Source organism: Sinocyclocheilus grahami, unplaced genomic scaffold, assembly GCF_001515645.1.
Source record: "Sinocyclocheilus grahami isolate Dianchi unplaced genomic scaffold, SAMN03320097.WGS_v1.1 scaffold88.1, whole genome shotgun sequence".
Taxonomy (NCBI): Eukaryota; Metazoa; Chordata; class Actinopteri; order Cypriniformes; family Cyprinidae; genus Sinocyclocheilus; species Sinocyclocheilus grahami.
The window spans coordinates 967,606-980,904 of NW_015505267.1; the positions used below are offsets into that span (position 1 = coordinate 967,606).

The window sequence follows — 13,299 nt, forward strand, 5'->3', positions numbered from 1 at the left end:
TAAAAACGCCTAAAATGAAATATGGTGCAATATGATCAGATCTCAATTTAATGCCACAATCGACACCGTCTATTCATTTTCACTTTGTTAGCAACAGACATAATATATTTAATTTGTTTGTACAGGGGCATTTTTGTCCAATTTAGTGCCATTTTTGCCCCAAGTCCCCATGGCCAGGGCTTATAGCCTTCCCCAGCCTAACACACGCTCCGCCTATGATGGACACATTTAATTGGATTAATGCTGAATGAGAGAGGTAGGCTGCGGGAGAACGCCATTTGCATTCAGTTTCACATTGAATTAGCCTAATTCGTTTTGGCTTGTTTAGCAACTTATATTTTTCATTCTTGTTTTCTTCTGAAACCGTTCAATATAGCCTATAGGCTAGGTATTGTGTTTATTGTTTGTACATTATAACATTTCGCTTTATTTACCGGTGTTATTTATGAATGTTATAATGCGGTTTGTGCTTATGTGTGTTTAACCTAAACTACAACGTAACATTAATGTAGACCTACATACCGGTATCTAAATATGATTTTATAATTTTATGCTATATAGACCTACCCCATAACCCTCCACTGGATGTATAATGAGCAGCAATAAACTACATTTTGGCATTTTATAATACTTATATTTTGGTGAAAGTAACTCAAAAGTAGTGTAACGCATTACAATTCAAAAGACAGTAATATTGTAATGTAACTAATTACTTTCAAAAGACAGCAACTAGTAATATATAATCTATTACATTTTGGAAGTAATTTGCCCAACACTTGTGGAGATATTGCAGAGCTCAGGGCTCCATCCTGTCTGTCTTGATATAAATAATGGCCACTCCTCTCATTTCACACATCTCTAATTCACTGAGTGTGGTCTTTGAGGTTTATGTCAGTGGGCTTTTTGCCTTTAATTTTACATGAGAATACAGAGATACATAAAAACGGTTTTATGAAAGAGGAACTCAATGTCTTTCTGTGAAGTGCTTTGAAACCAACTATCGTATCCGCAGTAGATGTTCTGAATACTCTTCAGCAAATATGCAGAGCAATGATAACATCGAATTTTAGGGTCTGTAAGGACCTATAGAACTGACGTTTTTTAGAAAAGCAAACAAACTTCACAAGGGATGGGTAAATGCAGAGCACTAATTCCGAGTATGGGTCACCATACTTGGCCACATGTCACGTCACTTTCACTTTTTCACTTTCAAAGGTTTAATTGTGACTCTTATCACTAGGAAATCATTCACACTTTTCAAACATGACAGAGAATCTGCTTAGTGATCGAGCTCGGGTTCAAGGACGCTCTGAGGGTGCTGTACTCATTACAGCACTGCTATTTCAGCATTAATCAGTAGCCACGCTGATTTGAATCCTGTTAATGGTAACATTCAGTGTTCAGGGCCTGTTATAAAGGGAAAGATGTGTTTGTGTGTACGCTCTTAAAAAAAAAGGTTCCAGAAAGAGGTTTAACAATGATGCCATAGACGAACCATTTGGGGTTCCTCAAAGTGAACAGTTCTTAAAAAAAACATTTATTTCTTAGTGTGAAGAACATTTTAATAATCTACAGAACATTCTTTTCCACTGTAAAGAACCTTTTGTGCAATGGTAAGGTTCCAGGGATATTAAAGGGGTCATATGATGTTGCTAAAAATAACATTATTTTGTGTATTTGGTGTAATGAAATGTGTTTATGCTCTTTAAGGTTAAAAAAAACATTATTTTCCACATACTGTACATTATTGTTTCTCCTCTATGCCCCGCCTTTCTGTGTCCATTTTTGGAAGTCCAAACAAAGTAGTTTCGCGTCACACACGGCGGCCTAGAGTGAGCAGAGGCCGGGGGCTAGAGTGAGGAACGACCGGAGGGCTAGAGTGAGCAGAGGCAGCGGGCTTGAGAACGGTGCGGCTGGCGGATTCGACGAAGGAGTGTCCAGAGTGTGTCCATATGTGACGACCCTGGGCTGGACTCCGCTTCGTCCACGGTGAAAGCCGATCCGGTGATCCACAGCGCAAAGTTGTTGTATTTCCTCAGCAACCAGCACGGATCAGCTCCAGGCATGACGAAGCCATATCGTCCTCTTTTGGAAGGCCAAACAAAGTAGCTTCGCTTTCACAACGAAACACACAGCGCCTTCACGACATGGCGGCGGCAACAACAATACTACAGCGAGAATAAAAGTTACGCCTTCTTTCTTTGCGTGAACTTTTGGGCGGCATTATGCAAATCTTCCCACATCGTGACGTAGATATGTGGGGGTGTGTTAGAACGAGCCGTTTTAGGTAGGTGTGGCCGACTCTTAACTTTTATAAAGAATATCTCTTTGGATTTGAGACTTTAGTCTTTGCAACTTTACAGATCTTCTTTATGCACCAAGAGCTTGTAACACTCCAAAGAGAAAAGAAAAATTTAAATCACATCATATGACCCCTTTAAAGGTTCTTCACGGAAGCATAAATGCCAATATACCACCATAGATGAGTTAGCATGTATTTCTGTGGAATTTTGGAAGGACTTGTGAAAATATCCATACCTTGTGGTTTGGGATGCAGTGGTGGCCGTCGGCCTGAAACTCTTCCATTTACTCCAGTAAGGCTCTTATTGCTGAATCTACATCCATGACTCAACTTCTCATTGCGATGATCTTGCTCATCAGAACTACGGCTAGCAACGGCTGCAGGAGAGAAAAAAAGGATGGGAATAAATGGTATGGTAGCAGTTCCAAAAGCAGTTTGTTTTATCTAATTGCTTAGAAGTCATACTGTGTGCAAACTTCAGTTGAGTAGCAAAAACATGCAGTACTAACAGTGTTCTGGTAATTACACTCTCTGTGCAGAAGTGAAATGCAAGAGGTCTGTTTTTTGTGCTCCTGATATCAGTCAGGGATGGTATAAAAGTGGCCTTGAAACTAATAGTGACTTAAACTTGAAACAGATACTAAAAATAACCACAAGTTCCTCTGTGTCGAATGCAGAACAAACAAATAACCAGATTGTTCAGATGATCAGTATTCAACCTATGAGGAAGCTTTTTTGTTCGCCTCAACCACTAAATGTTTCCTGAAAAACAGCTTTGGCAAATACAGTAAGGCACGCACGTATCTGTCGACAATGACAGCTGACCTTGAAAAGTTCAGATCTAAAAATGTCACAGAACTGAATTTTTCATGTGCAACACAGTGATCCGTTTAAATGTGAAAAAAAATGCATGAAAATGATCTTGGTTCCAACATGAAGAAAACATGAAGAAAAACAGCAAACTTTCCAAAACAACAAGAACAAAATATCAGTAGGCTATTTTTTACTGCAAAAGTTGGACTAGTGATACAATCTGCTCTCATAAAAACTAACAAGGCCTTTTGGAAAAAGAATAAAAAAAACAATACATAACAGACATGTACGTAACCACTAAAAATAATGACACTGATCTCTTAAATAATATATAGTATCATATCAAGTCAATATGAAATGCCTTTGCAAGTCATTGTACTTCCATAATGTGACATATTTAAAACAAGATAAAAAGATGGGACGTGGGTTTTTCCATCATAAAATGTCTGGATCACAAAAACATTCTTTGGCATGTTTTTGGAGGAAGAGGACAAAAAAAAATAAGAGGACAGTAAAATAAGAGAACCTGGTATGTCATGAAAAAAGTAAAGTAATTTCAGAGGCGGAGCAAAAGATTTTGATGTTAAGATACTATAAAATGTTAATGTGAATTCCCTTTCAAAATTCCCCTTTTGTTTCCGTAATGTATTTTCATGTGAAGCGGGATATGCAACAAGAAAAAAACTAAGGATGGGAACTGATTCAATCTTGAATGCTACATATCACAATGAAGCCAGTTTTCAAGAAAAGCAAGTTTTCAAAGTAACTGCAAGTATGCAGTCTCTATTAGCTAATACTATCTGCCTGTGTGGTGACGTCAACAGAAAAGAAAACTTTAAATTATTACATTAATTACATTTAGGTATTTCCCAATTTAGTTAGGCACAGTAGAGCTGCAAATACAGCCACTGAATGAAGTGACTTTCCTCTAAAAGTACTGTGCTCTACCATACAACATGAAATAAAACAAATGCATAAAGTTTGCAGACAAGATAAAATGCCATTGAAAGATCTGCAAGGCCACTATGACTTCATGCACACTACAGTCAAAACACACTCCAGTCATAACACATTAAGGAAATGTAGGTGTACATGCACCCACTGAAACTATGTAGGTGCAATCCTGGTTTAGATTCCTCTTTCAGGTTATTCATCCTGTTTGACTACTGCATGTATTTACCTCACAACAGAGTCCAGGCGTATATTCGCACAAAGAACGATAACTATAAAAATAAAAATTACAATAACTATATTAGCGTTCACACCAACGGACCATTCCTTATTTCGGTGCAATGAACAGGACACCCAAGTCTGTCGCTTTCCCCTGTAAACTGTCTTGTTACAGGCACTCATGCAAATGCAGGGTTTCTACAGACATGAACAAGTTAAATTTAAGACTTTTTAAGACCTTTTTAATACCACCTTACATGAAATTTAAGACCTAAACCTGTCATGGAAATACACATTTTATTACATACATATATGTAATATTTAATGTGTATAAATTAAAAAGAAAACAAAATATAATTGCTGTAATAAATGGTATTTATAACTACGATATACAACGAACTTTTAATGTCCCAGCAAAATAACTGCATCACTTTTTTGTGGAGTAAACAATTTATTCTGAAGCAATATTTTCATCAGTGTTCTATCATCTTTTACATACTTAAATCTGCATATTTACTTTTACAAAGGCCTATTTTTAACCTGAGTGAGTGAGTCACTTGATGAGTGAGTCATTGAGTCATTCATTCAACTGATTGAGTGTGTTATCATGCTGGTATCTTAAGGACGTTCGTGGACAGCTGACTCCTAAAGTTTTTGATATTCTTCATATTCTGTGTGGTGGTCAGATAGAAATTAATCTTTTCCAATAAGTTTAAATAGATTTTTACCTTTATGGGCATTTTACCTTTATAAAGCCATTTTTGTATAAGTGTGCATTATCTTTTGAGTCAAATTCTTACATTTAATCAGTGAATTAGAATAATAAGATATTGCAATTGAACCGAATCATTTAAACAGTTGATTCATTCGGGAACGAAACACCGTCATGTTACTCAGAGACGCAAAACAGCGCTGTGGCTTTGTTTGGAATTATTTTTGTTGGCTAAATAGTGCAAAAACAGGCAATATGGTGTCTAAAACGTAAGTCTCTTAATAATTCCTTCTGGGGAAGTCGTGGCCTAATGGTTAGCGAGTCGGACTCGTAACCCAAAGGTTGCGGGTTCGAGTCTCATACCGGCAGGGATTGTAGGTGGGGGGAGTGAATGTACAGCGCTCTCTCCCACCTTCAATACCATGGGTCACCATACTTGGCCACATGTCACTTCACTTCACTTAAAACTTCTAGTTTATTGAACTGTTGTAAAAAATCAATATCACATTTGTATACTGTAATTTTTGGAGAAAAAAAAGGCACTCTTCCGTGTGAACTTGATTAACTATATGAAGTGGTATAAATATACACATTTTCTGCCCCCATGTCTTGAATTTGTGATCATTCTGAATGTATTTTAATAGACTGAATCATGCAGTGAAAGAGCGCACTGTAAATGCGCACGCGCATTAGACTTCACATAATTCGTGCACTCTGTAGGTGTTTTGAATGTTTTCTTTTTTTTGCGTCGTGACAATATTGAGCAAAATAGCTCACTTGTCATGGTGTTCTTTAACTATATCATGTTATGAATAAACTAAACATTTTTAATTTTTACCTCAGTGTGTTTCTTCTGAGTTTATGTGTGCGGTCACGCTCATTTGTTCTGAAGTCTCGAGACAAACAGAGTGAGCCTCAGCACGAGCTTGTATTCTGTATTCTGCTAACTTACTGCAATTCTCTCTGATGACACAGTAACTTACCACGGGAAGAAAACATCTTCGGTCTGTCCAATGATTGTAAACAGTCATTAGAGATAGAGATATTAGAGATTAAGATATTTTAGCGGTAATGAGACCAAAAATAATTAAGACCCATCGAATCCGAATTTAAGACATTTTAAAGGGGTCATATGATGCGATTTCAAGTTTTCCTTTTTCTTTGGAGTGTTACAAGCTGATTGTGCATAGATAAGATCCCTGAAGTTGCAAAGACTAAAGTCTCAAAACCAAAGAGATATTCTTTATCAAAGTTAAGACTCGTTCTAACACGCCCCCACATATCTACCTCACTATGTGGAAATATTTGCATAATGCGGCCCAAATGTTCACGCAAAGAAAAAAGATGTGGTTTCAGTAACCGCAGTTAGTGTTGATGCAGCCATGTCAGGGAGACGCTGTGTGTTTCAGTGCGAAAGTAAAAGCACTTTATTTGGCCTTCCGAAAGTAGATGCATTTAGGAATCTTTAAGATTACTTACAACAGAACAGCAATGCATTTTATAGACAACCGTTTCGTGAACCTAGGAGAGGAGGTAATTCTGACTTTGCTATAAATACTTTTTAAGGACCCGCGGACACCCTGAAATGATGTCTTGCCCATGTCTTGTTATATTAAAGCATGGGACTATTAATGCATTAGGGAGCACAAAGAGAGACTTTCTATGGCCTTCCCAGCTTCATCTGGCCCCCTTTTCTTCTCTGCAAACATCTTAGGCCAATAGGCTGCATGGGACTGTCCATGTCGGAGGATGAATGATGCTGTTGTGCTGGAAGTAAATATATGGTGGTGGTGTAAGGACAGCGTGATGTGTGATTGGCCCATTCATCTCAGTTTTGGCTCAGTTTGTGGCCAGGATTGAAACAAGCTTTCTTTTATGGACCAGAGAATGCCTCTAAATGCCTGCATTTCACCGATATCAGAAAATTTCAGTGTCTAAAATAAATATTTTTGTTATATCCTCAAGGCCATTTAACACTTAAAATTAGTATGTATTTATTGCCTGTGTGTACATAATAACTTTTTCTGTATTTGAACAAACGCCTGGAGCTTATGTATTAAACTCTGGCCCAAGCAAACACCTAGCAACCATTCACAACACCCTAGCAACCATCAACATCACTGTAGCACTGTGACAGTGAATTTTGCAGGGACAAGCACCACTAACATTTCCATTAAAATTGGGTTTGCATTAATATATACAATTAAATAATAATAAAAAATTCATAAAAGTGCGACAAAAGAGACAATGACAGTACTTTCTTTCTAAGCATCAAAATACCTCCAGAAACATGCAGAAATTGTTGGTATTTAATTCTGACTAACATTAAGTGCTTTCACATGCTCAGTCTTATCAGTACATTCATCAACATTTTTCTATTTAGAGGTCCTGTGTGACGAGGGCTGTTATTAAAATGAAGAAGTTGCAACATTACCGGAAAAGTTCTGAGGCTATGTGTGAAAAACAATGTAAAAGTACAAGGTTAGACGACTGACTCTAACATAAGAAGTATGCAGACTCAGTTACTCCAGGCCATTTAGTTGTAAACCTGTAACACAGGACTCGAAAATTATAATTATCTATGCTGTGGAAAGAAATGTCATCAAACTGGATAGATGCTGAAATGAAGAGCTATTCTCCATTGAGCAGATTAAGAAATGATTCGACAGATTACTGGAAGAGATGTCTCACTGAAACTCTGGCTCTGTCAGTTATGTTATGTTTTATGTTATATGTTATCTCACACAAGACAAATTACTAGTATTTTTAACCTTTATCCCAATGACTTTTCCATTGAAAGTGTTTAAAGGCCAATTCCAGCAAATAGCAACAGAATTGTAACTAAATTTTGGTGCTGATGTGTGAATGGTATACGAATAAAAGACTGAAAGCTGCTGCAGATGTAGTAGATTTAACTGGAAAATTCAGTTTGGCAACTTTGCGTGAAAAAATTGCATTGATGTGTGAACGTGGCTATTGTCTACCTCAGTGTGTTTAAGTAAGCATACTGTAAGCAAACAAAACAATGAAAGCATCCTCAGGTGAATAATACACTGGATAACTAGCCTCTGAGTTACCATGGCAACCTCTTCCCAAAATTCTCTGTCTGGGAAAGCAGATGAAATCGAAACATACACATCATAACAGACAAACACCTGCATGCAGATCTATTAGAAATGTGTCGCTGGGTTTTTGCAGCTGAAAAGTGAGCCAGGTTGATGTCAAACCATGTGTGGTCTAGTGAATGTAAGCTATGATAATAATTGCTGCTAAAATGTTTGCATGGGAAAAAAGCACAAATGTTCCGCATTCCGAGTCTAAAACACAGGCGTGTGCCAACTTTGGCATTCCTGGCTAAGTATAGAAATGAAAAAAAGGTATGTGGTTTGACCTGACATATACAGAGAGCCCGAATCAAGATAATGGCTTAAATCAGATCAACATCTGAGTTTAATAAAAGCAGTTTGTTCCAGTAAAAAAAAAAAAAAAGTCTAGCCTTTGGTCACTAAAACATTCCAGATGTGTTTACCTTTCTGTGCAAGGAAATCTGACACATAAATTCCAGTTTTAATTAGTTGCAACATAATAAATCAACCTTAATCTGAATAGTACAATTTACAGTTATGGGAAACCCACCATAGCGTATATTTGAATATGGCTGCATTTTGGTACTGTACTATCAATAAAAACCTTGTGTGAAAGTACCAACCAATACAGAACAGATAAGAACAGCTCATTTAGTTTGCAAACTTAGGTGGGAACTGACCATAAGGAGCAGAAGTAGTTAGCAAAAGTTTTCAGAGCTTGTCATGCAACAGAGGAACACAGACAGGCAATAAATAAACGTGAAGGAAGTTAGAAATGAACATATGCAAAATGCATTTTCTTAACCACGCAATGGTGCCAGACGATTCATCCATGTTGGCAAAACAAATCCATCAGAAAATCAAAAATATAGCTGACAGGTGACCAAATGTCTGAGATTGACATCTCTATGTAGAAGAAATTTGAAGCGGATTCTTAAAATATCATATTAAATATTCACTAACGCATTCTGGTCTCAATTATTCTATAAAAAAACGTTAAGTTTCAAAGTAACCACTGTCACAGAGAAGAAAGAATAACATATTTGTGTGAAGATACATAAAAGCACTTCCAGCGTCCTCCACTAATGTGCTGTTGCCAAGTTTAATTATACTGTAACAACATCTAAACAGACCATGTTAACCAATGAAAACAGTACTAGCAGGGGTAAGACTGTGATCATTGTCAAGCCAAAGTAATCTCACCTTCTGTCCGTCAAAATGAGGCCAAATATTCCCAGAGCAATGAGAAATATAACAGCAGTTATCAGCATTCAAGCCTTCCGGTCTTCTATAAACCTCAGACTGACTGAAACTCTGCCACAAAGGCACGAGGAAACAGCCCCTCCCTCCATCCAAACACACACACACACATACTGCACTCAAGCACAACACTTACATTAATTGTGCATACAATCCACTAGATGTTATAATGTACATAGTGCTGTGTGTTAATGGCCACCTCGAAATGATAAATAAATGAATAATAAATTCTCATATGAATATGATTTCAGGTAATGAGATAAAGTGCAAATAAAATAATAATTTCTTCATCATTTCGGATTAAAATTATTTTTTCTGTTTCAGGATTGTCCAACATTGTCATAACAAAGAGTCTACTAAATGTTATTTGTAATAAATATATTAAACATAAAATAAACTTACACAAATCTAAATTAAATATAAAACAAAAAAATATAAATATATTTTGTTGCATTGAAAAGCCATTCTTTAAAAATTCTCCTTTTATGTTCTGGAGAAGGTTAGGGTGAGTAAATAATTACAAAATTCTCATTTTTGCGTGAACTATCCATTTAAAACCTTCAGAGCACAATCCAGTGTGAATATTGTTGAATGGAGTGGGAATCGGAGTTTGACTGTAAAGGTAAGGCACGTGATGAAATAACTTGATGGTATAAATGAGGAAGAAATGCAACAGACCTTAGTCAGAGCGGATGACACACTGAATTTTACATTGAAGAAAACTAGGCTGTGTGAGATAGTCTTTCTTTATAATGGCCCGCACTGTGAAAAGGTCATAGATCAGATGTCATTTTCAAAACTGTTCTGTAGAGTTTTTGTCTACTGTAAGTTTTCTGGCAAGTTTCATCAGCTGAACAATTGGCATGTTGTTAAAAAGCAGTACAATCCATTAAACGCATTGTACTTCTAGCTCTCACAACCTCATCTTCATTCCGGTAAAAAAATAAATATGGCAGAACCCTGACCAAGGTCTATGGTGCCCCTTCAACAGCCTTGAGCAGCATCAGTCTCATTCCAAACCCTCTTGTCTTAGTGGCACACAAGCACTCTCATGTTACAAAATACTGAGAGGAAAATTCAAATGGACTCAGGATAAACAGGCTAAAATTAAATGAAGCTCTCACATGAGAGGCACAGATTGAATGGCAATCATTCAAGGGTGGGAAATGATAAATGGACACACACAAGTATTCTTAAACATGTAAACTGCATGAACCGGACTGCCACACCTTACAAGTTTATTAAACTGTTTACCAGATTCCACTGCAGATCTGATTTACTTTAATCTCATTTTCGACATCGAGTGGAGACAGAGAAGAGTCCTGAGCATTTGGTGTTGTACAACCTTCTTGACACATCCCAGATAGCCACAACTCAACTCAAACCTGACGTTTGTGTAAATACTGATGCCCTTTCTGTTGGATGCAGGTAATGAAGTCAAATTTTCTGCTTTGCTGCTTGGATCACTTCCGGTGATTCCGGTGATCCAATACTTTCCTCACTGACATGACATCTGAACATCAACCTGCCATAGCAACAGTATCTACAACAATCACTCAAGAGCTGTCAGTGTATAACTTATGATGTAAAGATCTAGGCAGGTCAGCTGGGAATTTTTTTGGATCCTGCATTTTATAACATACTTTTGATCAATTAAATTCATCCTTGCTGACTAAAAGATATAAATTTCTTAAAAAAAAAACATATCTTACTAACCCCAAACATTTTAACGGTAGCCTAAATGTAATCTATATATGGTATGTGATGGTTCAAAATACTGTACACAGAGTATATAAGTAAAAAAACAACAACAAAAAAACACTCGACCACTATAGGTCAAATACTCAAGACCAAAACCACACCATTAACCACCTGGTTATAAAGATCACATAAAGGCGAAGCTCTCATGTATTCAGCTCAGTGATATCTCTTACATTTCAGTCCACAATTACAGTAAGCTCAGTACAGTGTTCCTGTCTCCACTTAAACAAGTCTGACCAGCACAACTACTGTCACCATAGACCTCCATTTGTATTCCCATATACTGTCCGGAGAACAAAAACTTTCTAGTTAATATCGATCTGACAAATGAAAGCAAACTTTGTGAAGGTGATGAGGCCTTTGTTTACACACGGAGCTACAGACACTCACAGCACAATATGTAACAATATGTAATATGTAATATAATAATGTAACGTAAGTTTTTCAGTTTTAAAAGCAAAAATAATATTTTGTATATTGCATGGTTTCTATTCATGTGGTGTTGTGATTGGTGATCCTTAACTGCACATTAAACATCAAATATGGTTTGATATAACTACAAAATTATTTAAATTCTTCTCCATGTTAGCTCGTTCTTCCATTAAGAGAAACAAAAGAATGCAGAATGCAGAGAAAACAGAAACGAGGGTGATCAGACCAAAAACTGAGGTTGATGGATCATTGACCACACTGTACAGTAAGTGTGGCACAGTCACGCCTATTCATTCCCATAATAAACCTTAAAACTATAACATAATATATAAAAGTAGCTCTTATCTCTTACAGCAGATCATAAATCCAACTGCTCGCAGCTACAGGTTTTTAGAAAAGATTCGATCTGACACACAATTCATGCATCAACGACTACAATAAATGGAAGACTCCCAAGGATCCGAGCTAGAAGTCTTAGTAGAGTAATAGAGAAAAGAATAGACAGATTAGGAAGCAGAAGAAGGGAGGGTTGTTGCCCACCTTTGTTCTGAGCAATCTTGACCCCAACACAAGGTTCCTCTTCATCAGATTGTTTGGAGGAAAAGCAGCTGGGATTACTGGCTTTATCTGAAAGATGTCAAGAGAAATATTTAGTTAGTTTTAGTCTCAGCACTTTTTTGTTTTTAGTTTCCAGAAAGTTTTTGAGGTACCATTTTGAGGTACCTTCATGATCCTAAATTATGTAGACAGAGATGGAAACTGAGGGGGATAGATATACTGAGAAACATGTGGGAGGGGCTAAAAATAAGAACAGGAAGAGATCTGCAAATCTTAGTGCCAAAGGGTAAATTACACTAAACCATTTGAATTAATAGAGAGTTGGTCCTGCTATCAGCCTCCATCTTTCTGGAAAGACATTGTATTAGATGTTAGAATGTCTGTGAGGATTTGATCCCATTTCATCCCAAAGGTGTTCAATGGAGTTCAGATTTGTATTTTTAGCAGGCCAGTTCTTAAACACAGGACTCCGCAAATATTTTGATATTAACCTTGCTTAATGCACACAGCATTGTCCTGTTGGAATAGACAAGGACCCTTTGCAAATTATACAAAGTTTTTTTTTTGTTACAAAATTTTAAAAGAATGTAAGATTGCAAAAACAAATAAAATAAATAAATAAATAGACTTTTTACAATTAAAATTATATATATAAATGTATAATTTATATATAATTTATACAAAGTTGGGAGCTTAAACTAATGTCACAATACAAAATAAATAATTAAAATAGGCTATATTAAATTATATTAAATTATACAATTCTTACAAAGTTAAAGCGTACATTAATATCATGATAAACAAACTCATAAACAAATAAATAAGCTTAATTTAATTATACAAAATCTTATAATACAAATATTAAGCTTGAAATGTCACAATGCAAACTAAATAAGTAAATAAAATACACCTCATTTAATTATATGAAACTCTATAATGTAGAGTTAAAACTTAAAATTATGCACATAAATAATGCAAAATAAATAAATAATCTGTATGCTATAACTTTTACCTTAAAAGTGCAAACATAAAAACTGTATTATGTGTAATGGTATGACTGCAGAAGAATTAAAGTATATAAATGTCTTCTGAATGATAAAAACAGCAGAAGGAGCAGAAGGTCTGTGTGTGAATAGAGAGGATGAGAGAACATTAATCTAGCATTTGTAGCAAAACAAAGGAAAGTTAATCCCCAGAGACTCGCC

General features: G+C 36.2%; 1 protein-coding gene and 1 long non-coding RNA gene across 4 annotated transcripts in view; both read right to left on the reverse strand.

Annotated features, from left to right (window-relative positions):
* Positions 1 to 13,299, reverse strand: part of fgd4a (FYVE, RhoGEF and PH domain containing 4a) — a 47,943-nt gene that overhangs the window by 17,614 nt on the left and 17,030 nt on the right. For 2 of the 3 annotated variants that reach the window (XM_016274631.1, XM_016274634.1), the window contains exons 2-3: positions 12,077 to 12,163; positions 2,539 to 2,679 (exon numbers count right to left, since the gene is read on the reverse strand). In XM_016274631.1, the coding sequence (XP_016130117.1) occupies positions 2,539 to 2,679; positions 12,077 to 12,163 (228 nt within the window). The remainder of the gene's footprint in view (positions 1 to 2,538; positions 2,680 to 12,076; positions 12,164 to 13,299) is intronic. The other variant, XM_016274632.1, reaches the window with a different exon arrangement.
* LOC107587028 (uncharacterized) lies at positions 7,585 to 10,252 on the reverse strand. Its single transcript, XR_001609426.1, has 3 exons — positions 10,200 to 10,252; positions 7,883 to 7,888; positions 7,585 to 7,604 (listed from the first exon to the last, which is right to left on the reverse strand). It is a non-coding gene; the product is annotated as an uncharacterized lncRNA (long non-coding RNA).